Raw genomic sequence first — 27,122 nt, 5'->3', positions numbered from 1 at the left:
TCTCCTTGCAAGCACAGAGGGCAATATGGGTAAATGGAGAACTCTTGTTAGAACAGATGCTGGTTAATCTTGCCGGCCTGTTGGGGCACTGTGGGGGTCACCTAGGACTCGATGGGCTTTCCCAGTGCCCTTGGCTCTGGCTGCATCACCAGGAACTCATGACTCAAAAAACACTTTGTGGGTGGTCTGAGTGCTCATCAGAGCAGCAGGTCTCTCTTGGCTGAATGGCCACTTCCAGAGCCGGCAGTCTTGAGGAGATGGAAGCAGAGAGATTGAGAAGGATCCAGTAAGAACATTGCCTGCCCCGTAAGATGAGCAGCGGTCATGAATAATAGAGAGAAATGGAGTCCTCTGAGTCCTGGGGGCCCGGCTTGTTTGGGGCCCTGCCCTCCTCAGAAAGGCCTCAGGCCCTGGGGGCATCTTTCACGGCCCTTGGGGCTGTGAGGCTGGGGTATCTTTATGGGAGATGCCCCACCTGCCCCTGCGGGGGCTCTGCTGTGAGGCCAGGTAGGACACAGATGCCAAGGGCTTGATGTCACCTGATTCTCCATGAAAGGGGGAGGGGGGCGTGTGGGGAAGGGAGGAGTAAGGAAGATAGCCTGTCCTCAGTCCCCATGAATAAGTCATGAGACCCAAAGAGAACCCCACGGCAGGTGCAGAGGAGGGGGCCAGAGACAGGAAGGGCAGAGATAAAGCACCGAGGTTCTGCTCAGGGGCCAGCGAGGAGGGGAGAGCAGACAGCTCTGTGGGCATGTGTGGGCTCTGGCCCCCCCAGGCGTGTGCACGGGAGCTCCAGGTGAGAGGGCCGCGGGTCCAAGGAGGTGCAAAGGGGTGGGCATCGTGAGCCAGTGAGTGGCGGGAAGGGACAGCCGGCAAAATGATGCCCCAGAAGAGAAAGAGGAGAAAGGAGGACATCGACTTTCTAGGCCTGTATGAGCAGGAGCTGCTGAGCTACGCCTCAGAAGATGATGACGAGGAGTTGCAGCACGAGTACTACAAGGCCAAAGGTGTGCGGGGTCCTGGCCTGCGGGGAGGGGGCACAGGCAGGGGCAGTGTGGCCCATACCATCCTGTCCCTGTTTTTTTCTTTTTTTTTTTTGCGGTACGCGGACCTCTCACTGCCATGGCCTCTCCCGTTGCGGAGCACAGGTTCCGGACGCGCAGGCCCAGCGGCCATGGCTCACGGGCCCAGCCGCTCCGCGGCATGTGGGATCTTCCCAGACCAGGCCACGAACCCGTGTCCCCTCATCGGCAGGGGGACTCTCAACCACTGCGCCACCAGGGAAGCCCTGTCCCTGGTTTTGAGGGAGGAACTTTAGGTTCCAACCCAACCCCTTTCTCGTGGATTATCCTGTTGGGTCTATCCTAACATCCCCTTGGGGTACACTGGGGCCTCCACTGTACTGAGGGTCACAGAGTCTTATCGGCACAGAATAGACTAGAACCGAAGTGCCCACACTCTCCAGGTCCTACACATCCCAGAAGCCATGTTCCTGCCTGGTCTCTGAGGTGTGGCCTGCATCAGGCTGTGCAGAGGCCTGTGGGAAGAGACCTGGTCACTCAGTAGGTGCCGAGCAGGGGTGGGGGGCTGCTGCCCACTGCGGCCGATGGAGGTGAGGACCTGGGGCTTTGCAAGGCGATGGCCCTGGCCCATATGGGGAGGGCAGTTGGTGCTTTGGATCCAGGGCCCAGTCCTTCCAGTCTTACCTTCCTCTGGGGTGTATGGGAGCTGCTTAGAAATGCTCTACCTTCTTGTCAGGTAAACCAGAGAAGGGGTGAACTGGGGACCCAGGAGCCAGTGTTGGCTTGCAGAGAGCTATTTTTTTGCTTTGTTGTTTTTGTTGGTGTTGTTTTACTTTTACAGTTAAAAAAAAATATGATTGACTGTGAATGCCCATAGGCAGCGGACTTTATCACTCATAGGTCTGTTTTACTCCTCAATGCTGCCTGCCTGGTCCCTGAAGGCATTTAAATTCTCAGCGCTTCCTCTAAACTGTCTCACTACTCCCTGTAAGCACCAGACTCCCCCATTCATTCACCAGATAAGTATCGAATGCTTGATCTGTGCCTGCCATGGGCTTGTTTGCCCTCCTTAATTCCTGTCTGCTGGGAGTTCCTTGATTATATCCGATTCTGTTGGACTTGTGGCCTCAGCCATCCTGACCTCTGTGCAGGGGGTGGGGGGGCTCCTTTATTTGTCTTGACTCCTAACCCAGCTCCCAGGCTCAGAGGAGGTGGTTGCTGCTATGGTACTATGAGGCTGTGACCCTGCCGAGGCCCCTTTCCTGGCGTGGCGTCCTGGGTACCTTCTGGGGTGGAGGTGGGTATTGTGGGGTGGAAAGAAGGACCTAGAACAAGTGAGGTGTTGCTGCCTTTTCTCAGCACGTGTGCTCCAAGCTCTGTCTGGTGGGGCCAGGGGCATCGAGGCTAGATGTGCGGGCAGCACCCATAACAAATACTCTCAGCTTTGGGGTGATTTGCCCCAGCCAACACGAATGCTGGTGAGAGCACTCGAAAACCTCTCTTAGCCGCCATCCCGTCCACTTCTGTTCATGGGTTCTGCCTGCCTTCGTGTGACTATATGATCCTTCACAGCTTCCCTCTTCTTTTTACCCTTCTCAAAGCCTTTTCACTTCCATTCTCACTTTGAATCCTCAAGATCCCCGAGAACAGTCAAGGCAGGTGTGATTAGTCTCAGGTTAAGGACTGAGGCTCCGAGGACTGACGTGATTTCAACAAGGTCACAAGCAGGAGAGACAAGGACTTCAACAGTTCCCAAGACAAGTCCCCACTTCAGGTCACGATGCTGTTCAGTAGAATCATGTATTTAATGCATCAGGCACCACGCTGAGCACTTTACCCATGTGGGTCGGTTTAATCTTCACAACAACCCAACAAGGTGGGTTGGGTTCTTAAAATCTGCTTTTTCAGGCGAGGAAACTGAGGCACAGTGAAGTTAAGATCACAAAGCTAGTAAGTAACAGAGTTAGGATTTGAATCTTGCTGTTCTGGCTGGTCCTTACTCTTGTACTGTCCAATCTTGACTCTGCTAAAAATAGCTGGAGGAGAGCAAGCCAGGGTGGGTGCCATGCTGACATTTCTAAGAGACACAGACCCACTGACTCCGCAGTCAGCTACAGGACTGGGCGATAAATGTGTATGATTCTGACAGTAGTCACTTTCTGAACTTTACCTGCGCTGTCATTGTTACCCTCTCTGTTCTAGAACGATGTGCCGCCTACTCCCTTTGAGCACTAGGTTCTTGCATTATGTGGAGAATCTTGATGAGTGTGATGGGGAAGAAGAAGAAGGAAGAGGAGAAAGGCCTAGGTTTCCTTCTCTGTTCCTCAGGTCGCCTCCAGGCTACCCTGGTGTTTGCCAACAGCCAGAGGAAGGAGAGCAGCTCCCTCCATGCTCTGAGGGTAGGCTGAGGCTGGTGCACTGGTCTACCTCCTGACTAATACAGGGCCCGTGAGGGGAAGAGAGTGACTCCTACCAGAATCTGGGTTCCGAAGGGATCTCAGAGGTCATCCTGCACAAGCTTCTAGCCCTGGGGCCCTTTTCTCTCCTGTATCCTAGATAGGGGGCTACCCAGCGTCTGTTGGAATACAGTTTCCCAAGGCAGCCTTCCTTCTTGGGGATGTTGTTAATGGAGATGATGGTAGTGATGTTGAAGATGATATTGATGTTGATGATGACAACAATGGAGATGATGATGGTGGTGATGATGGTAACAGTTTACCACTTATGGAATGTATATCTTTCATCCAGCTGCGAAGGAGTGTCTGTAAGATAAATTCCCAGAAGTGGAAATATGCTAGGTCAATGAGTATGCAAGTTGACAACTTTGTTTTATTTGATTTAATCCTTATGATAATCCTTCAAGGAAGAAATTCTCTCTCTTTCAGTGATAAGGAAAATGAATCTCAGTAAGAAACTTGGTTGAAATCATACAGCCAGTATGGTAGAACTGAGGTTTACATACTGGTCAATTTATTTCCATAGTCCACATTCATTTCATTGATTGTTTCATTCATTCATTTGTTTTTTCATTCATTCATCCATGTAATTATTTATCGAGCATCTCCCATTTGTCATGCTCTGTGCTAGGAACAACCTTTGTTGCTGTTGACAGTTCTTCTTTGTGCTGACCAGGGATGTTACTAGTTGGGACCCTCCTCTCTGGACCAAACAGAGTTTTGTGTCTTCCATGAGGTATTTGTCTTCTCTGAGATAGTTCTTCAGCTGTCTGAACTTTTTAAATTAAAAATTTTAAATTGAAGAATAATATACATATTATATATATGTATATACAGCACATTATAGAATATATATAATATGTATGTGCACATATATATATATATATAGCACAAAACTCAAAAAGGAACAGCTGATGAATTTTTACACATGTGCATGCTTGTGTAACCACCATTCAGAACAGGACACAGAACATTTCTAACCTCCTGAAAGCTCCTTTACTTTTCTTCCCAGAGGTAATGGCCCTCCTGATTCTATCACATACATTAGTTTTTTGCTTTTGAGCTTCATATAAATGGAATCACACAGTACACACATTTTTGTGTGTCTAGCTTCTCTTTCACTCAACATTATATCCAAGAGATTTATCCATGTTGTGACTCGTTATATAGTTTGTTCTTTTTTATTATTTGTGTACTACTGCATTTTATAAATATATCACCATTTGTTTAACCATTCTACTGTTGATGAAATTTGGGGTTATTTCCAGTTTTTAGCTATTATGGATAAAGCTGCTACAGATCTTGCACACATTTTTGGATGGACACATGCACTCATTTCTCTTGGATTTATAATTGGAAGTAGAATCACTGAGTCATAGGGTGGGCTTATGTTTAGTTACCAGGGCTTGTACCAATTTATACTCCCACCAGCAATGTATGAGAGTGCCAATGGCTCCACATTCTTGACAATACTTAGTATTTGTCCATCTTTTTAATTTTAGCCATCTGGTGGGTATATGTAGTGTCTCATGGTAACTTTAATTTGCATTTCCCTTATGAATAATGACGCTGAGCCCTTTTCCCTATGTTTATTGGCCATTTGGATATCCTCTTTTATGACATGACTATTTTAGTCTTTTGCCCATTTTTCAACTTTATTGCAATATAATTAACAATAAAATGAATCTACTTTAAATGTGTCATTTGATGGGTATGGACAAATGTATACATCTATGTAACCACTAGCACCATTTATATATAGGGCATTTAAATTATCCCTCAAAAGTTCCACGTGCCCCTTCCCAGGCAGTTCCCCCTAACTTCAACCCTAGGCAACCATGCTCTGCTTTCTGTTATAATAGATTAAAGTTCACATAGCTGGCGTTACATATCGTGTAGTGCTTTGTGTTTGACTTATTTTGCTCCAAATCGTGTGCTTGAGATTCATCCGTATTGCATATGTCAGTTGTTCATTCCTTTTTATCACTGAGTAGGATTCCACTGTATGGATATACCACACTTTTAAAAATTCATTCACTTGTTGATACCTTTAGGTTGTTTTTCCAGTTTAGAGCTATTATGAATACAGCTGCTATGAAAGTTTGTGTGCAGATCTTTGTGTGGGCATGTTCTTATTTCTCTTGGGTAAATACCTAAAAGGGGAATTTCTGGGTCTTATGGTAAGTGTATGTTTATCTTTAAAACAAATTATTGCCCATTAAAGCAATTGTGTGGGCTTTCTTTTTCTTATTGATTTGTGTGAATTCTTTACATTTTCTGAGTACGAGTCCTTTTTTTGGCGACAGGCAGACCCCGGAGATATTGTGGATTCGGTTCCAGAGCCCAGCAATGAAGCAAATATCACAATAAAGCGAGTCATACCAATTTTTTGGTTTCCCAGTGCATATGAAAGTTATGTTTCACACCATACTGTAGTCTATTAAGTGTACAAGAGCATTATGTCTAAAAAATGTACATACCTTAATTTAGAAATACATTCTTGCTAAAAAATATGCTAACCATAGTCTGAGCCTTCTGCAAGTCCATCTTTTTGCAATAGGAACATCAAAGGTTACTGATCATAGATCGTCATAAAAATATAATAATAATGAAAAAGTTTGAAATAATGCAAGAATTACCAAAACGTGACACAGAGACAGGAGTGAGCGAATGCTGTTGGAAAAATGGCACCGATAGACTTGCTTGACACAGGGTTGCCACAAACCCTCCATTTGTAAGAAACATGATATCTGTAAAGCACAATAAAGGGAATTGTGATAAAACAAGGTATTAGGGTGGGATGCCTGTGTGTGCGTTCCAAATATCTTCTAGTCTGTGGCTTGCCTTTTCATTCTCCTGATGGTCTTAATTTTAACTGTCTAATTTATCATTTTTTTTTTTTTTTTTTTTGCTGTACGTGGGCCTCTCACTGTTGTGGCCTCTCCCGTTGCGGAGCACAGGCTCCGGACGCGCAGGCTCAGCAGCCATGGCTCACGGGCCCAGGTGCTCCGCGGCATGTGGGATCTTCCCGGACCAGGACACGAACTCGTGTCCCCTGCATCGGCAGGCGGACTCTCAACCACTGCGCCACCAGGGAAGCCCTAATTTATCATTTTTTAATGGTTAGTGTCCTATTTGAGAAGTAGCTCTGTACACTTGGGGCAGCTATGGAGGTAGTTTCTTTATCCCTCTCCCATACCCCAGACTCCTTTCTCTAAACCAGGCATCTCCAGGCCTATATGTCTTCTCTCATGTGATGTGGTTCTAGAATTTCCACCGTGCTGGTCATTTTCCTATGAACCCTCAGTTTGGAAACATCCTTGTATATGTGCAAACCATATGGGCAACACTTCAGGTCCTGGAGTTATCTCAGGGAGGGCTCTAGGAGTTGTTTGCCGATCAGGAATCCCTGTGGTGTAGACTGTGCAGAATGAAGGCTTTGGTTATCACAAGAGACAGGGAGTCACGCAAATGTACTGCTTCCTTTCTCCCCCTCACGGGGACCTTCATCAGAACCAGGGACATCAAAAGAAAAGACATCAATAGCAAACAGAACAAGCTTCAAGGGGACAAAGAGAGGGGAATTCGGTGCCCCTGCCTACAGGGACTCACTGGCAAAGTTCTGCATCCGCCCCACTAAGATGTGTTATCCTGAGATTGCCATGGCAACACCCAGGAGGTCACAGGAAGTGAGGCCTGCAAGCAGCCTTGTGTAGAGGGCAGAGAGAAAGGTGACAGCCAGGGGCAGGCTGTGAAGAAGGTCTTGGCTAGGATGGCACCCGTGTGCTGTGCTGGAAAGATCACAGACAGGCATTGGGAGGCCTTGGGCTGGGCTCTGGTGTTGACATTGTGTATTGTGTGACCTGGGCTTGTCCCCTTGCCTGCAGGTTCCTTACCTGTAAAATGAATGTGCAGCATTAAGTGGGAGATTATGGTCTCACAGCAGGGCTTGGTGTGGGTCTGACCTTGGCTCAGAGGCTTGCGGGTTGCAGCAGGGGTCCAGAGCGTGCTCTGTGGCTGGGCATCCCCCTGTGGATCCGGCAGGAGCTATGGCTTCTCCGAGCCCACGTAGGATTCTGGGCTTTCTTCTGAGCCTGCGGTCTGTCTTCTTTCCTCCTCCAGTGTACGAGGTGGTCACAGCCACAGGGGATGTTCGTGGTGCAGGGACCGATGCCAATGTCTTCATCACCATTTTTGGAGAGAATGGGCTCTCTCCCAAGCTCCATCTTACCAGCAAGTGAGTACCAACTCAGCCTTGGTGGGGCCCTGGGCTGTTAGTGGGGGTTGATAAAGTTCTGGAACCCATGAGAGAAGACAGGTGTGTCCACAGGTGTATTAAGTGGTGTGGGCCTTGCTAACAACCGATCACATGCCAGCCAGGCCTCTCCCAGTGATTTCCTTAGCTCCTCTCTTGATTTTTTTTGTGTATAGTAATGCTTACTTTGGATCTCAGAATTCCCAAGAATTCATATTAGGTGTCCTTTGATGTGGGAGGATAAGCCCTCGGGATCAAGAAACCTGGTCTAGGCCCAGCTTTACCATTTAGTTGCCATGTAACTTTGGTCAAATCTCTTGGCATCCAAAGCCTTGGCTTCCTCATATGTCATCTGGAAGTGATAATCCTCGTTTTACCAAACTCATAGGACTTTTGGGAAGAGGGGACAAGGTCATGTATGTGAGGAGTCATGAGCTTAAATGCTCTGCACCTACGTCTCACCTGGGACCAGCATCAAACTGAACCTGCCTGCCTGCTAACGCACACTCAAGTCAGTGCGTGTGTTTGCGTAGGTGTGCTTGTGTGTGCGTGTGTGTGTGTGCACACTCGTGCCCTCCATTTCATTGTGTCCCACTGAGAGCAGAGGCTGCTGTCTCTTCCCTTCCATCCTCTCCCCCACGCCACACATGTGCACACACAGTTACATTCTAGCGGAATCATGGAATTCCAGAGATGGCCAGGGACCTCACTGGTGGCCTGGGCAGCTGTTTTTGACCCTGTGCTGAGTGGAACAGGGGATTGGTCTGTTGGTTTTGGGCTCCCAATGCCCTAGCATTCCTCCCCCTGGAGCAGCTTGACTTATACTTATCATATCCACCGAGTTTCTCAGTCAGATACTCTTTGCGCCATGGGCTCTGTAGCCGAGAAAAATTTGAAAACAACTGAAGGTAGTCCAACCTGCTCACGGGCAATCTGGGGCCTAGAGGGCAGTGGTGAGCAGCTCTGAGTCATGGAGCTTTTGATGGTAAAGCTGGTCCTCAAACCCCAGGGTCTTGAGGCAGACATGTCCTCGAGCTCATGACCCCGTGGCCCTAGAGGGTGTGTGGGAGACTCCCCTGCAGGCCTCCTGGGGCTCCAGGGTGTGACCTCTGGGGTTTATAACTTGGCACCTCCAGGGGCGGCAGGCGAAGCAGTAGAAAGGTGGGTCCACAGGCCAGGAGATCCACAAACTCTGCGCTTAGCAGACTGACCAGGCCCAGTGTAACACGTTTACCCTGAAGGCAGCCTCTGGTGTAAATGCGGCAGCGTTGAGGCAAGCATAACGTCCTATTTTGTCCATTTCCGCAGAACAGGGTACCTGCCTTCTTGTACTGGTTACACTGCCGAGTGACTCGCTTGTGGAAGCCCTTTTCTCCAGTGCTGTGGGCACGGTAAAGAGAATACATGAAATGTCCATCCTCTCTGCCATGTGTTCTCCCCGGAGTGCACCCCTCTAGGGAGAAGCCACTAGACCCTGGGGAGTTGGCCAGCTTCGTTTCTGGAGTCACCAGCCTGTCTTTTTTTTTTTTTTTTTTTTTAACAAAAAGAGCCATTTCCCCTCTTGCAGTGGTTCCTCACTGGCTTTCCTCCTTTCATGCACCTGGACCCTCAGACTCTCCCCCCTCACCTTTTTCCTCTGTCAAAACACCTTCTCAGGAAGGTCCCCAGAGTCAACTTTTATAACCCCATGTGAAGGTCTGTCACTGTGTCCCCTCACCCTGGGAGTCTGAGTTCCAGTCTTCCTTCTCAATGGGAAGGAAAGCTGTGTCACGGTAGAAGGGTCTCAGGCATGACTGAGCTGGCAGGGCCAGCAGGTCTCCAGGTGCTTCTGAAACCACACAAAGGCAGCCAGCTTCTCCAAGATAGCCTGCATGTGGGAATCAACTTCCCCCCAATTACTCCATGGGTCTGCTGGTAGGGGTCTCTCTGTATCTGTGTCCTGCTCCAAGCTGGGCATCAGGGGCACAGATTAGGCCAGGATCCCAATCCAGCGGTCCAGAGGGTTCTTCAGGAGCCTGCAGGAAATGGGTAGTTTCAGGGATACAGGCACGTTTGCAGCATCAGCTGTATGTCCTTGGAGAGGCTGGAGAGGTGATGCATAGAGGGATGCATAGGTGGAGCCAGAGGATGATGGGAAGTCTGTTTTGTGCCTGCAGCACCTATCCCAGTGCTTTGCATATAGAGCTCACGAAATGATTTGGTATCAGTGTGGCTAGAATAGGACTTTACAGGGAAGGATATGTGATCTGGACCTCGACAGGTGAAAAGGACTCATAGAGGAGGGGCAGAAAGAGGGTACTTTAGATGAGGGGGAACAGCTTGAAAAAGTATGGAGGCCACAAGGGACACTGCAGACCAATGGGGGCTGGATGGGGACTTACCGGCTGCATGGAGGGGCAGAGAGGAGGGAGGTGGGAAAGGCAGGGGAGGACCAGACTGGAGAAGGCCTTGTGGAGGCTTGACGTACTGTGCAGACAAGAAGGGTTAATCTGACCGCGGTGAGCAGGGTAAACGGGGAAAGAGGAGGCCAGAGTCTGGCTGCTGCAAGAACCGACAAATTGTCTATAAAGAGAATCGCATAGACACAATCCTCACCATCTGAGACCCTTCCAATTCAAGATGGAGATCTCGAGTCTGGGAAGGGAGCACTGCTTTCCGAGGAAGTCCAGGTTGCCGTGTAACCAACATGCAGACGGCCACAGAGGTCACCAAGCTCTGTGAGATTTAGATGCAGTTAGCCCAGCCCCGCCCTCACCCTCAGCAGTCCCTGGGGTCTGGCTCAGAATGCCCACTGATCTCGAAATCTCCTCTCCTCTCACTGTCTGCTGCTGTTCCCTCCTGGCCACACTGTGTCACCCCAAACCCACACCCACACCCCTGTGTCAACTGGAACTGAGCTCCTTTTCCTTGTTTTACACCCACAAACACACACACATACATCCACGCAAGCACACATGTACACATGCACACCCACACACATGCACACACACACACAAACTACAAGGCATTTTGGTGTGCATCAGACTTCACTGATAACTCAGGGTGCCAGAGTTCACATGGAAACAACACAGACAACTTAAAATGGAATACTAGATAGACCCCCCGCCTGCCCGCACCAGGGTCTTAAAGTTAAGCCACCACGCTTCCTGGAAGTCCTCCCCAACCCCTTTCTCTGCAGCCTCTGGCGTGTCTCTCACCCCACCTTTCTCTCCTGCCTCTCCCTCATCTTCTTTCTTCTCTCTCCCATCAATTCCACTCTTTCTTGTGGCCTTTCTCCTCTGCCCCAGGCCTTTACCTTCTACTCCCGGGTGGCTTACTAGGATTTTTTATTCTCCAATACAAAATAATTCCTGCTGCAAGAAGAACCTCGGTGCCTGATGTTAAAATGCTGATTGTTCTCACCCTCATGGTCTGGGGTCTAAATTCCTCGGCACACATTGGACCCTCTCTTAGGCAGCAAAGTGTGGGACACTTCCACTTCTATTCCCCTGCCAGCTGACCTCCGCCCTGACCTCCACACTAGCGAAGTGCCAACAGCTCTGGATCCCAGAGGAAGCCCCCTTCCCCGTTACCCAGGACCACCCCCAACAATGAGTTACATGTTTAGGACATGGCAAAAGGATGGGATCTCATGTATCTTCTGGAACACGGTTCTCCTGTTGAGAATTCACCAACTGCAAGTGTGGTAGAATCCTGGCATTTTAGCCTGCTGGCTCTGCCCAGGAGGCAGCTAAAATGCCCCGTGCTGCCTGGAAAGGGTGGGATCCCTGTGGAACGGCAGGCACGGGCAGGGAGCTGTGTCCTGCATTTGAGGATTGACCAGGAGCCGTGGAAAACCTGCCATCTCCCACAAGGAAATGTGAAGAAGTGTCTATTTCTGATGTTTCTTTGGCCAGGGACATCTGTCGTTTGCTGTTTCCACACCGCCTTCAGTCAGTTTTCTGAAACCCACCAGCATTTGCATTCTGACTTATTGGAAGGGGGGATTTCGGAGTCTGACCGCAAGTGGGCTGGGGTTGGAGCTCATCTGGGATTGTTTGGGGCCTTCCCTGAGAGGAGGGGGTCTGTAGAGCCCTGTCTCTGCAGTCCTTTGCTTTCCCTTCTCTGAAGAGAGACCCCTGAAATGCAGAAGGCTTTGCTCTTGTCCGCCAGGATATTGGTCTCCATGTTGTAAACAATGTGGACGATTGAGTCACATCCTGTGATGCCCGGGATGCTCCAGTGTGGTCCTGAGACAGCGTGGAGCACGCCTTCTGCCCATCCTGGCAAACCTTTCCTCCTCGTTTCCCTTCTTCCACCTCGCTTTTTAAAATTTCTTTCTTGAGTGACTGTAAAGCAGCATGGTCGATTATTTAACAAACACACTGGAAAGCGCCAACCCACATTCCACCTGGTCACGTGCACAGGGCCTTTTTGAAGGTGCGGAGCTCCCCTTGCTGGATGCAGCTGCTGGAGCTGGAACTCTTATGAGAAACACCCTAAAAAGCCAGCTGCTTCCCTTCCAAATCACACCTTGTCTTTTCTTTTCCAAATCACCCTCCTCTTCCCCTACTCATTGGCATTGGTTGTTTCCCAAATTCCATGCACCCTCAGCAGATGAAGCCCAGCGAGCCTCAAATTCATTCCAAAGAATTCACCACAAGCAGCTGTGGGCCGGATGGAGTGGGGGTTTCTGAAACAGGGGACTGTGCTTTTTTCATAATTACGAAAACAAGATGTGCTCCCTTCAGAAAACTGAAAAAAAATGAACACAAGAATAAATAACCAGCACTTCATAATAGTCTTATTAGGTAGACATGACGTTTTTGTATAAATCCTCCCCCTCTTTATTGTTTTTAAATGAACTTGGTGTCCTTTTTGTATTGGTTGTTGTTTATACATTCTAACCTGCTTTTTCTTTTAAGCTTATTTCATAAACCTGTTTCTGTTGTATTAAATACTTTTTCACAATAGGATTTCTAATGGCTGCATAATACTCCATCATAGAGCTTCCCAGGGTGCCTGCTTTGTAGGGTATTTATATGATATAGAGACTCCTGTCTAAATCGCTTTCCTTGTCTTGTATACTGAAACAGAAAATACCTCTTATTCATTTCCTTGTTTCCCTTTCACACAGTCCTGATGCACATAATCGATGTTCATGTGTTTTTCAAGTCATTTAACAACTGCTTTGACTCTGCAACAGAATACAGGCTATGTTGTCACTCACCCTTGGAAGTGAGATTCTGACAGGCCCATGTCGCCAGCCTGGGGGCGGGCCTTTTCGCTCCAGCAAAACCCGGAAGTTCCCGCCACTCTCTCCTCCCGCTCTGTTCCCCGGGCTACACCACTGGGGGTTCTTCTCCCTGACAAAGCGGCCTCGGTGCACATTTTTACCTGATTTTGTGAGCTCTGCACTGCTTTAGGAGGGCCCTGGGCCCCCATGTCTCATGACGTGCCCACCATAAGGAAATATCTCCCCAGACCAGACTGTTTGCCAGAGTGGGTCTGTTTGCAGAATCACAGCTTCTGGGTCTCTAGAACCTTAAAAGCCTTCTGTTACTGAGAGAGTCTGAGCCTTTGCTGCCTTGGGGAGAAGACCTTTCACCTCCCTCTTTATTTTGAAACACATGATGGCCAATGAACAGACATATCTTCTGCGTTTTTCTTTTCCCATGGGCTGTGTGCTGGTGCTGAAAGCCCTGGCCGGGAGCACTGAGGGAGGTCCACAGCTCTCAGCCCTGTGAGGTCTTCACTGTGGTAGCAGGAAGAGCTGCAAGCAGGCCTGGGCTCAAGCGGCGGGCATCCTGGCCTACACAGAGGACAGAGCTGATGTCCACGTGAGATTCAGGCTTCCACTCCCAGAGGACTTGGTGCTCCAGCCTTCCTGTGTCTAAGCTGATGGATGCTAGGACACTTCCGAGTCTGGACGTGCTTGGGCATCTCATTGAGAAACATCTCAGGTGCACTTGCTTCTGATTGTACCATCTGTGGGATGCCAGATATGCATTCCATCACCGCCCCCACTTCCCTGGTCACTGGTTGGGGTTGAGTGTTTCCTTCCTTGGAATGGCAGGACCATGGCCCACCACCCCCCAAGGTTTGCATCCACTTGGGGCTGCCATTGCAACTCTTCCCAGCAAGAGCAAGGCAGGTGAGGAGGAGAGGCCAGGAGGCCTGCAGACCCAAGAGCACCATGGCATTTATCACACCTTCCTTCCTCCTCCACTCTCCCAACCCAGAGCAACCACAGAGCATTGGATCATGACTTTGGGAGCCAGGTTCTGGTCCCAGCTCTGCTACCAACTAGCAATTTACTTGTTTGTAAAATGGGGCTTATGTTGCCCACCATGCTTGCCTTAATGATACATAGCAAGGATCCCATAAGAACCTGGGCGTGAAAGCAAGGAATGAATACGAACCATCCTTGCCCTCCACCTCTCCAAACCATGTCAGAAAGGAATCTCAGAATGGGATTGGCTGGCAGTAGCACTTCCTGGAGTGGGATGGTGGAGGAAGTAGGGGGATGCCAGCCTTTGGCTCTCCTCCAGGGCCTGTGAGCCAAGTGCTGGTCTGTGCTAACTGTGCGTACCTTCATTGCAGGAGCGAATCTGCCTTTGAGAAAGCCAACATCGATGTGTTCCGGGTGAGAACCAATAATGTGGGCCTCATCTACAAAATCAGGTGAGAACCTGGCCCCTGACCAGGTTGGGTGAGAGGAGGGCAAGTAGAATAGGAACTGATTTCACTACTGACACTTTTGGGTGTTGATTGCTGTCCTGTCATCATCTGAGGGGTGACCAAAGGCCCAAATCTTTCCCTCCCACTCTGAGTCATTGTGCCTTAAATTTGCCCATTAGAGTTTCACTTCTTTGGGTTAAGACAACGTGAGACAATTTTTCACACACTTGGGAAATATGCTCTGAAAAACCCTAGCAAAGTGGTTAGTAGACTCAGTCCAGATTGCCTTCGTTCAAATTGCTGCCCTGCCATTTACCAGTTGTGGGACTTTGGGAATGTTTCCTCTCCAAGCCTCAGTTTCCTTGTCTGTAGTAATGGTGCCCAGCTCCTAGGGCACCATTAGAGTTAGTAAGAACTCAATGAGTCAGTGTTTAGAATATTAACTGGCATACAGTAAGTACCCAGTGAGTGTTAGAGATGCCAGGTCACATTGCAGGAAGCCTTTTGACAGAGATCTCCCCTAATCTTGCTCTCTCTGGTGGAGTTTTTGTGAATGTGTGGGGAGGGATAGCTCTGACAGCCTGGTTGCTGAGGAACAGCCTTCAATCGCCCCTTTTTGCCCCCCTCCACCTACTACCACCCCCAATCAAGTCATGCCCATTTGCCAGCATGTCAAGATCACTTATGGTCTGACTGTACCCAGACTAGAGGGCCTGAGCAGAAGGAAAATGCTGCCTCCATTCAGCCCTTGTTTTTTTTTTTTTCCTCCCACTAGAAAATATAGGGCCATGAACTCTCTTTACTGGGAAAATAAGGGACTTATGAGGGCCCTGGCACTGGTTGTGTGGGGAAAGGGGGTTATGAACACGGAAGGGGCTCTTATGGGGGAGGGTCGGGAAGAAGGTGTAGGTGTGTGTGAAAGGCAGCCACTAAGCTGAGGTCCGCTATGTGCCAGGCTCCATGCCAGGCAGAGGCATGCATCCTTGTGTATATCATGTGTGTCATCCATGTGTGTGTTGTCTTGGACTGTGGTTGTCCCGTTAGGACCTGCAAGTTGTAAGGCCTCCCTGTGATGGGATGCTTGGTGCAAAGTGAGGTCGTCCAAGGGTCAAGTTCTGGGGAAGAAACTGGGCCTCAAAGAGAAAACTGGACTGCCAAGGATGAATAGGACTATAGGAAGTGGCAGAAGATAATGGGGGCCAGATTTTGAAAAGTCTGGATCTCTGCTGCCCAGAACAGTAGCCCTTGGCCCCACAGGGTTATTGATCACTCTAATGTGGCTAGCCCAAACCAGATGCACTGTGTGTGCAAAAACACACCAGGTCTTTGAAAAACTAGTATGAAGTAAAGGATGTAAGATAGCTCATTAATAAATGTTTACACGGTTACCCACTGAAATGATAAATGGATTAAACAAAATATATTATTAAAATTAGTTTCACCAGTGCCTTTCTTTTTCAATGTGGCTACTAGAAAATCTAAAATTACCTATCTGGCTCACACATGAAGCTCATGTGATATTTCTATGGGGCAACACCAGTCTATGTGGCCATGGGGGATCCTCTGGGTGGTGGGACTGAGTATCTGGGGTGGGGGGTGGGTCTGGGAGTCAGGGAGAGAGGGGAAGCTCAAGATGGTCCCACTGCAAGCCTTAGCAATCCTGGATTTTCCATGGAAGGCAATATTTCTTTGTGGGCAATGTAACGATGCAACATTCATTCATAAGCTCATCCACCTTGCAAGGAGTCCCCGCTTTGTAGATAAGGAAACTGAGGTCGGAGAGGTAAAGTAACAACAACATCAAAATGATTAAACTTCTCTTTGGAACAAACATTGGGGTATTTCAGTATGGAAGGGGCGTCGTTTCTGTTCTGCAAGTGATGGTGCGGGTGTCTTTCTGCACCAGGATCGAGCATGACAACACAGGCTTGAACGCCAGCTGGTACCTGGACCGTGTAATTGTGACCGACATGAAGCGGCCTCACCTCCGTTACTACTTCAACTGCAACAACTGGCTGAGCAAGGTGGAGGGTGACCGCCAGTGGTGTCGCGACCTGTTGGCCAGCTTCAACCCCATGGACGTGCCCAGAGGTCAGTGCCCAGGCTGGCTTGCCCACCATCCCTCCCTGCCTGCACTGGGCTCACCCAGGCCTCTGCCTTGTTCTGGGCAGCCCCATCACCCCTTGCCACCTCTTCCTGTTGGCTAGGGCCCAGGGGAAGCTCCAGCTTTTTCTTGGGTCCCTCCCAAGAGCAAGTTCTGGGGGCTCATGGAAGTGGGAGATGCAGGAGGTCCTGGAGCCATGATGGAGGAATGGGCACAGCCCTGAGTGTACCCTATGTTTTCAACAGCTCTTGTTGATAAGTATGTATCTACGGAGTGTTCCCTCTGAGTTCAAAGGCAGTTTTTCTCTGTCTTCCTGTTCCCTAGCTTTTTTTTCTGATGACCAAGGAAGGTAAGTTTCAGCCAGGGGGGGATGGTGTATGTGAATCGCAATCTACAGCTTCCAGAGTTCCATTGTGCTGCCCCCAACTCCTCCTGATTTTATGAGGAGTAAAACAACTTATTTCAAGTACATTTCTGGCTCAAATCCTTAAATTCAGTCATTTTTAGCTCTACAGGAAAAATGGGAGGCGGGGGATCAAAGCATGTAAAAATACACGTTGTATCTCATGTCCTATTTTATCACTCCTTTGTCACCTAAAGTCCTGACATCACCTTACCCCATTATTGAACATATTTGTCTTTTCAAATAAGGGGACATCACATGTGGGTATCATCATCATAATAGCCTGCTTGCACAGAGTCATGGGCCATCGGAGGGGAAAGGAACTTGGCGGCCAGGAGAAGAGAAGTGACTTTCCCACAGTCACGCAGTAGAATACATTTCACCTCCCAGCATGTACCCAGTGGTCTCCAAGTGCCACTGGCTCTTACACCCCAGCTGAGCACATAAGCATATCCTCTCTTCCAATGGGCTTCAGTTCTCAATTTCTCTGTCTACCTCTTATCTCCCACCTCCCAGCAGACCTTGAACACTTGCCCCATTCCTCTGTTGTCCCCATCACAATAACCTGCAACTTCACTGATTCTTTTTTTAAAGATATGTTATCCATCTTTTACTACAAAAGCCAAATTTGATCATTGCAGAAAATTTAGAAAATATGGAAACACAGTTATATAAGAAGAATACCTATAATCCCATCACCTGGAGAAACATCACTGGTGAAATTTTTGCTCACTTATTTCTAGTCTTTTCTATGAATATATAGTTTGAAAGGATGGGCTGTTACAACATCTCCTGTTTTAGAGCATGTATATTTCTAAGCCATTAAATGTCACTCAACACCCCTACTTGTAATGGCTCTGTAGCATTCTGGTGTAGGGAGATATCATCATTTATTCATTGAATCCTTTATAGTTGGACGTTTATACTGTGTTCCCCCTCTAAATTTTTTGTTATTATAAATAATACTATTATGAACAATACACCTAAATCTTTGCACAGACAAATGATTCTTTCCTTAAGATAAATTCCTAAGTGGAATTTCTAGGTCAGATAGAATACACAGGGTTAAGGCTTTTAATGGGTATTCCCAAAGTGTGCTAGAAAGAACCCATCAGTGCACAGTCCCACCAGCTGTGCAAGAGCACCCACTCCACTCGGCCTTGCCAACAGCTGGTAGTATTGTTTAATTTCCCAACTGGATGGGAACAGGGGCTTTTATTATTTTTTTAAATTAATTTTTTATTGGAGTATTGTTGATTTACAATGTTGTGTTACTTTCAGGTGTACAGCAAAGTGAATCAGTTATATGTATACATATATCCACTCTTCTTTAGATTCTTTTCCCATATAGGCCATTACAGAGTATTGAGTAGAGTTCCCTGTGCTATACAGTAGGTCTTTATTATCTATTTTATATCTATTATCTATTTTATATATAGTAGTGTGTATATGTCAATCTTAATCTCCCAATTTATCCCTCCCCCCACTTACCCTCTGGTAACGGTAAGTTTGTTTTCTACATCTGTAACTCTATTTCTGTTTTGTAGACAAGTTCATTTGTACCCTTTTTTTTAGATTCCACATATAAGCAATGTCATATGATATTTGTCTTTCTCTGTCTGACTTACTTCACTCAGTATGACAATCTCTAGGTCCATCCATGTTGCTGCAAATGGCATTCTTTCATTCTTTTTTTATGGCTGAGTAATATTCCATTGTATATATGTACCACATCTTCTTTATCCATTCCTCTGTTGATGTACATTTAGGCTGCTTCCATGTCCTGGCTATGGTAAATAGTGCTGCAATGAACATTGAGGTGCATGTATCTTTTTGAATTATGGTTTTCTCCAGTTATATTCCCAGGAGTGGGATTACTGGATCATATGGTAACTGTATTTTTAGTTTTTAAAGGAACTTCCATACTGTTCTCCATGGTGGCTGTACCAGTTTACACTCCCACCTATAGTGTAGGAGGGTTCACTTTCCTCCACACCCTCTCCAGCATTTATTGTTTGTAGGTTTTTTGGTGATGGCCATTCTGGAAAAGGAGCTTTTCAATGTTCTCTCTTTGATTACTGGTGAGGTTGAGCATCTTCATATGTTTATTGGCCATTTGTGGTGTGTGTGTGTGTGTGTGTGTGTGTGTGTGTGTGTGAATTGTCTGCCCATGTCCCCTGTGCCTGTCCTATCTATTGGGGTGAATTTCACCAATTCTCCTATAGACCTTAAGCACTTTAATCCTTGATCCAGTCTCTTTATCAGGATCAATCCTTAGCAAATTGTCAAGCTTGCCATCTTTCTCTTTTGTTCTCTTAGTTTCCCCTTTCTTGGCCTTTTCCCTCCTTTTGGCTCCTTATCCAACCTTCTGCTTTGGTCACATGAAAATCCATTGCTCCACTGTTAGGAGAAGAGCTTCTGAAAATCACCATTGAGAAAGAAAGAATGTAACTCAGTGGTTCCCCAACTTTCCATGAGAACTGTCCAGGGTAGTGTTTTCTTAAAGTCTCTGAATCAGGCTGCCTAACTGGGCTCCCTGCTCCTTTATGGGCTGGGGGGCATTGGGTTTTTAGTATTTCCAGGCTATACTCTGGGAGAGGGAATGAAAAACATGATCTTCAAATATTCAGGGACTGCATTGGAAACAAAAGGTTAAGTTTCTTTTCTTTTCACCTGGAATTATACTAACTTGGTGTTCGGAGGTCTTTGGTCATCAAAATGGGGAAGATAATTATTTCTTTATTTGTAGTTTGACAGGTAAAAATATTTCAAAATGTGGGATGTGGGCCACAATAGAAGGAGGAGAGAGGAAAGGGGGCATTTTCAGTGTGTATTCCATGCCCTCCTCCCCTTGTTCCCCTCTCCCCACCCCCAAGGGCCATCTCCCAAAGTTCTGGCTAATAATCAGCTGGAAACTTCTTTCATTCCAGCTCCTCAGGGAAGGTAGGTGTTCCAGGCTGACCGACCGACCCTTTGACCAGACCAAGGTGATCATCAGATAATAGTGGAGTGGAGGGGACTGGGCTTTGATTAGTTTTCTAGATGGTTCCTCTACAGGGGATCTCACATATCATGCTTAAAGACACAAGTGCCTGAGGGGAGCTTGCCCTCCCTGGTGCAGAAGCTAAGCCGAGGTGCACTGGAACTGCTGCCCTGGACAAGAATATCACCCTCCAGCTTCTCCAGCTTCGGTTTAAATCTAGCCTTTCTTGAGTGGGGGATGCTGCCCAACCTCCCAGTGCAACCCATCCCACTGCTGAGCGGCACTTGTTGTCAGAAGGGTCAGCCTGAAATTAAACCCTCATGAGTCCCCCTGAGATGTTTGCTAGTCTGATTCAGACCCCCGCCTCACCCGGCATAGGAGGTTTTCACATCAGCCCTTTGGCTATAGGAAGACAGGGCTCTCTCCTCTCAGGATTGCACCCCCAGGTTCCTCAGCCTCCCCTCTTGTGACTCATCCCCAGCCTGGCTCCTGAGCAGCCCTGGTTTACCATTGCCCCTCAAGAACGTGCCTCCCAAGCTAGAACCCTGTGTTTCAGATGGGGCCTCATCAGAACAGTGTGCAGAGGGCCTCCCTGACTCCATTGCCTGCTTCTCTTTAAAAATTATTGTGGAAAAATATACATAATATTTATTGCCTGCTTCTTTTAAAAAAGTATTGTGGAAAAATATACATAAGATTTACCATCTTAACTATTTTCAAATGCACCATTCAATGGCACTAAGTACATTCACATTGTTGTGAAACCATCACCACAATCCATCTCCAGAATTCTTTCATCATCCCCAACTGAAATTTGTACCTATTAAAGAATAACTCCATATTCTCCTCCCCCTCCCCCCACCGCTGGTAACCTCTATTCTTCTTCCTGTCTCTTTGAAAATGACTACTTAGGAACCTCATATAAGTGGAATCATAGAATATTGTCCTTTTGTGACTGCTTATTTCACTTAGCATAGTATCTTCAAGGTTCATCCACATTGTAGCATGTATCAGAATTTCCTTTCTTTGTAAGGCTGAATAATATTCCATTGTATGAGACCGCATTTTATTTATCCATTTGTCTGTCAATGGACCTTTGTGTTGTTTCCACCTTTTGACTATTGTGAATAATGTTGCTGTAAACATTGGTGTACGACTATCTGTTCGAGTTCCTGCCTTCAGTTCTTTTGGATATATACCCAGAAGTGGAATTACTGGATCATATGGTAATTCTATGTTTAACTTTTTGAGGAACTGCCACACTCCTTTCCGCAGCAGCTGCACCATTTTGCATTCCTACCAGCAATTCCAATTTTTCCACACACTCATCAATACTTGTTATTTTCTGGGGGTTTAATTTGTTTATATTTGATAATAACCATCTTAATGGTTGTGAGGTGGTATCTCAACTGTGGTTCCGATTTGCATTTCCTGGGGATAAGTAATGTTGCGCATCTCTTCATGTGCTTATTGGTCATTTGTGTATCTTTTTGGAGAAATGTCCATTCAAGTCCTTTGCCCATTTTTTTTTTTTTTTTTTTTTGCGTTACGCGGGCCTCTCACTGTTGTGGCCTCTCCCGTTGCGGAGCACAGGCTCCGGACACGCAGGCTCAACAGCCATGGCTCACGGGCCTAGCCGCTCCGCGGCATGTGGGATCTTCCCAGACCGGGGCACGAACCCGTGTCCCCTGCATCGGCAGGCGGACTCTCAACTACTGTGCCACCAGGGAAGCCCCCTTTGCCCATTTTTTAATCAGGTTGTTTGTTTTCTTGTGGAGTTGTAAGAGTCTATCCAGAATATATTTCTGGGTATAAACCCTTTATCAGACACGATTTACAAATATTTTCTCCCATTCCATGGGCTGCCTTTTGTACTGTTTGTGTCTGCTGGTGCGTAAAAGTTTTTAATTTTTATGAAGTCTAATTTACCTAGTTTTTCTTTTGTTGCTTATGCTTCTGGTGTAAAATCCGAAGTCACTGCCAAATCCTATGTCATGAAGCTTTTGTCCCATGTTTTCTTCTAAGAGTGCTATAGATTTAGCTCTTACATTTTGGTTGTTGATCTATTTTGAATTAAATTTTGTATATGGTGAAAGGTAAGGGTCCAACTTCATTCTTTTGTATGTGGCTATTCAGTTTTCTCAGCACCATTTGTGGAAAAGACTGTGCTAAGACAATTCCCCATTGAATGGTCTTAGCACCCTTGTTGAAAATCATTTGGCCGTATATATGAAGGGTTATTTCTGGGATCTCTGTTATATTCCATTGGTCTAAATGTCTGTCCTTATGCTAGTACCACACCATTTTTATTACTGTAATTTTGTAGGAGTGTTGAAATCGGGATGTGTGAGACCTCCAAATTTGTTCTTCTTTTTATTTTATTATTTTAGTTCATTTTTTAGATTTTTTGATGTGGACCATTTTTAAAGGCTTTATTGAATTTGTTACAATATTGCTTCTGCTTTATGTTTTGGTTTTTTGGCCCTGAGGCATGTGGGATCTTAGCTCCCTGACCAGGGATCAAACTTACACCCCCTGCATTGGAAGGCGAAGTCTTAACCCCTGGATCTCCAGGGAAAACCCTGTTATTCTTTTTAAAGATTGTTTGGGCTATTCAATGTCCCTTGATGTCCCGCTTCTTTTTTTCTACTTTTTTTGTTTATTGGGATATACTTCACGTACCATAAAATTCACCCTTAAAGTGTACATTCAATGGTTTTTTGTATATTCGTGAAGTTGTGCAACCATCACCACAATCAAATTTAGAACATTTTTATCATTCCAAAAGAAGTCGTATACCGTTTAGCAGTCACTCACAGCGCACCCCTCCCAATACTCCCTAGCTCTAGGCAACCATTAATTTACTTTCTATCTTTATAGTTTTGTCTATTCTAGACATTTCATATACACAGAATCATATAATATGGGGCCTTTTGTGACTTGTTTCTTTCATACAGCATGTTTTCAAGGTTTATTCATGTTATAGCATATATCAGTAATTCATTTCTTTTTATGGCCTAATAATATTCCTTTTTATATTTATACTACATTTTATTTATCCATTCATTGGTTAATGGACATTTGGTTTATGTCCTGCTTCTTTTAATGCACCCTAAATTCTCATTAACTATTTTTAACAGTGACACTACACCATAATAATCACCTGGAAGAAAAGATGAAAATGCTGTCTCCCCCCCAAGTCCTCAGTCCTTGCCCAGGACTTAGAGGCTGCTGGAGAAACCTATGAATTCTCCTGACTCATCCCCACGTGAGTCAGCAGGTGTGGGTGTCCCAATCTTGGCTGGCTCTCCACCACATCTCAACAAAAAAATGATCCAGGCAGCCATCACACCTCCTAATTAAGCATCTCAGATATATATGCAGCCTGAACAGGGAGTTTGCAGCCACCTCTATGCTCATTTCCTTCTTAGAATGGGGGTCAGGGGTCCTGGCACATTCTGAGGCCTGGGGAAGGTTGGCAGCTGCTTTTTCAGCATATCTGTGTTGATTATACCTGGAAACACAGTCTTGACTGTCAAATCGTTCCAGAAGTGTGGCACATTTTCCCTCCTGCCACCTGCTTCTTTGCATTCCCCCACCTCCATTGACATGGACACCTGATTCCCTTCCTGGAGGATTTATTTCATCCTGTCTGGAATGGCTCACGCTTTTGACACCCAGAACCCAGAGGGACATTGACATTTACACACTGATGAAAGCCCTTGGCCAGGATCTAAGGACAGTCTCCCAGACCTCGAATTGAAGCCTCATCATTAGCCACTGCCATTGGTGATGCCCCCCTGAGCTGCTCTTAGATTCTGGGTCAGGGTGAAAACATGGTCTTTTCCCTCAAGGTGCTCACAGTCCAAGAGAGGACAGACATTGCCATAGTACAAGGTATTCACAAAGAGGGTGGAGGGCATGATGGTTCAGAGCTCCCATCTCAAGTCACAGAGTCCTAGGTTCAAGTCCCAACAATGCCACCTACTAGCTATGGACAAAATCCTTCTTCAGACTGTGTTTTCGTGTGCATATACCTTACAGATAGTATCTTATTTAAAATTCATAACACCCCGAGGAAGTAAGGTCTATTATTATCTCCGCTTTGCACCTACAACGAAGGTCAGGGTGAATATCTACGACCCTTAGTAGTCTCCTCCTCTGTTTCTTGATCTCAGGCCAGCAACTCCCCTTTCTCAACCTGTTTGCTCAGACTGTGTTGGCTCTAGTGTCTGGCAGGCAGCGCTCTGAAAGCTGTTCTCTCCGGCACTAATAAACCATGAAGAAGTTTCAAGGGACCCATGGGAAATGGGATTGAAGCCTGAGGGACACGATGAGACACCCTCTCCCCACCTACTCCCAGACTGTGGAGTGGAAGCCAGACTACTGAAAGCAGTTTCTGGGGTTCAGGCCCCACCTTGGCCACCCCAAAAAGGACTGAATAGGACTGCTCTCGCCAGAGCCCCAGGGCCTGCCTGCCTGCCTGTTGCCATGGGGGCTTCTCCTTTCTCCCAGACATCTGTCTCAAGTCAGTTAGAGAGAAAATTGTGGATCACCCACTAAAATATATACCAGGGTCAGAGGAAACATCAGGGCCCGTGCCTCTTCCCCTCCACCTGTTCTCTTTCACCCTCTCCTTCAGTTTTCTCCATGCCACCCAAACCCCATTGGGTCTAAAGCCCCAGCCTCTCTGGAAAGCATCACCTGTGCCCTTGCCTTGGGTTTTTCTCTCCCTGCAAACGCTGGAGAAATTGAAGTCTGTGCCTTCCACTGTAGTGCAGTGATTCTCAGCGTAGTGCCCCCACCCCAAAGGCAGTTAGGGGATGTGTAAGGAATCTCATGGGCAGAGAGGAGGAGCTTTTCCACCTGCTCCCTGAGGTTCAGATACATTATGGCTGAATCAGCTACAGCCAGAACAAGCCACTGTGGCTGATGGGGGTGTGCTGTAGCCCTCAGGAGTTTTGAGATGGATAAATGGCTGAGAAACACCGTATCTCAGGGACCGCTATTTGCCTCTTTGGGTTCTAACTCCTTAATATGTGTCTATCTGGTGTCTCCAGCTAAGCTCAGGTTTCTCTAAGGGTAACACTTTCACTTGTGCCTGCGCGCTTGGTCACTTCGGTGGGGCTTGGGTGAAGATTGATAGGACGTGGGCTCATGTGTGTATGGGTTGTGTGCAGACACACCCACTCATGAAGACCAGCAGCAGAGATGGGTGGAAAGAGCTCTTCTGGGGCCCAGAGAGCTGGCTTCTAGACTTGCCCCTCTGTAAGTGTGCCCCTTAGGCAAGTTACTTGTCCTCTGGGCTGCCTCCTCATCTTACCAGAAAACCCGGATGTTGTCCAAGGTCCCTTGAGGCACTAGCTTCCTCTGGTACTCTGCTAGCTAAGCATCTCTCTGCCCTTTCACCTGGCTCCATGTTTCCTCTGCCCAGTGATCCCTTGATGCTGGGTCACCTTTAGTGTGACATTCATGGGGCACAGCACCCACATGCAGTTGATAAGCACACTGCAGACTCACACAGGCTGAGAACGCAGGGCTACCCGTGCCTTTCTGGCCCCAGGGAGGCTCAGGATACATACCCGAAGCTGGAGGTGGGATGGGGGTGTCACTGAAAGATCAGGGGTGGGGACGTGGAGGCAGACAGGCAGGATAAGATGAAGTAGATTTGGGGTGACCCAGTGTTGGGGCTCGAAGGAGCATAAGCCAGGGGCTCTCGCCAGTAGGGAGGCACGGGCAAGACCTGTTTAGGGCAGACATGGCCTTCTCACTGCCAATATGACGTCATTTCCTGCCTGCTGGCCAAGTAATCATCCCCATCCTGGTGCCAACCCACAAACCCTCCCACCTTGAAAAGCACTGAGTTGATCACGTGGCTTAAATCAGTACCCAGCCCACATTGCAACAGGAGAGCCTGCCAGCTTGGCAGTGAGACAAGCCTCTGAAGCCAGGAGCTGAGTTCCAGCTGGCCTGGGGGCTGTGCACACCCCAGGGCTGTCAGAGCCCAGGCACAACAGCTCATCAGGGTTTCAGACCAGGCTTCACTGACAGCCGAGAGGGCCCTTGCATTCAGAAGGGCCCGGAGTGAGGTGGGTCCAGCCACCACCCCTGCTCCCAGCTGGGACCTGTTCGTTACGGACAAGCCTTCTTCTAAGGAGCGTTTAGTCTTCTTTGGTGGATTAATAATAAATACGACTGCAAGCAGTTTTGTGTTGTGCTCCAAGGAGACTGAGGGGCTGGTAGTTGGAGGAAAGGGAGCCCACAAGGAGGAGCAACAGCTTGGGCAGGTGGGCTGCATGCAGTGTGCAGGCGGCGGGGAGGCAGATGACGTTCTCATTGCTTCCCAGTCTGGAGCAAATGGACTGGCTTTTTTTTTTTTTTTTTGGCTCTACCAAATGAGACAGCCAGTGCTGGGGGTCCAAAGTTGCCCAGAGCTGGGGACCAGGTGACAATGACATTGCGTTCCTCTGGCACAATCACTGTTTCCACTCCTGTTTATTTCATCAGGTAACTGGGTTATAATTTCCAGCCCAGGCCGTGCTACACAATGATTATCACACAGCTCCGGGTGTGCACCAGGTCTTGGCAAGACCGTGTTGGGCACAGTGCCCAGGGTGCATTTGAAAAAAGGACATCACAAGAAAGGGATCGTGATGAACATCTTAGGGGCATGTGCAGATTGTGCTGACCTGCAGTGGATTACGGACCAGCCAGAGAACTGCATGGTACAGGAGCAAATGCAAGCAGCCTGGGTGACTGATGCAAAAGACACCCATCGTGAGAGCCCTGCCAAATAAACCGGCAGCCCTGACCTACTCCCAGATTCTACTGGATGATATCATAGAGTAGTTAGGTCATTAATTTAAAAATATAGCTCTCTGGATCAGAAAGCACATGGGCTGTGCACCCTGAGTTCTAGTTCTGGCTTTGCCCCCAGCAGGGATGGGACATGGGGCAGAGCTCAGTTCCTCTCCTGTCCTCAGTTTCTTCCTCTGTGGAATAGGGGCACTAGATGGCCTCTTGGGCCTTTTCAGTACTAGTAGAGTGTTTATTTTCACAAGCCAACAGAGGATTGACTGGGGCTAGCCTTCCTCTATGCAGGCAGGAGGAGATTGGCTTTTGGCCCCTCCCCTTCTGCAGTGGATGCTTCTTCCCCATTTCATCCCCACCCCCTACTTTCTATTCTTTTCCACATGCCCATCTCCCCACCAAGAGCTCTGTCTCTGAACCCCCAACCTC

The 27,122-nt window shown here is 47.6% G+C and overlaps 1 protein-coding gene across 3 annotated transcripts in view; it reads left to right on the top strand.

The window, feature by feature from the left end:
• Positions 1-877: 877 nt before the first annotated feature.
• Positions 878-27,122, top strand: part of LOXHD1 (lipoxygenase homology PLAT domains 1) — a gene marked incomplete at both ends in the record, with an annotated part of 203,543 nt that continues 177,298 nt past the window's right edge. For all 3 annotated transcript variants that reach the window (XM_081252599.1, XM_081252598.1, XM_081252597.1), the window contains 4 exons: positions 878-1,007; positions 7,601-7,715; positions 14,316-14,396; positions 16,300-16,484. In XM_081252599.1, the coding sequence (XP_081108725.1) occupies positions 878-1,007; positions 7,601-7,715; positions 14,316-14,396; positions 16,300-16,484 (511 nt within the window). The remainder of the gene's footprint in view (positions 1,008-7,600; positions 7,716-14,315; positions 14,397-16,299; positions 16,485-27,122) is intronic.

The sequence above is a fragment of the Mesoplodon bidens genome, assembly GCF_964165515.1.
Source record: "Mesoplodon bidens genome assembly, chromosome: 13".
Lineage (NCBI taxonomy): Eukaryota > Metazoa > Chordata > Mammalia > Artiodactyla > Ziphiidae > Mesoplodon > Mesoplodon bidens.
This window is presented reverse-complemented; position numbering and strand designations above follow the sequence as displayed.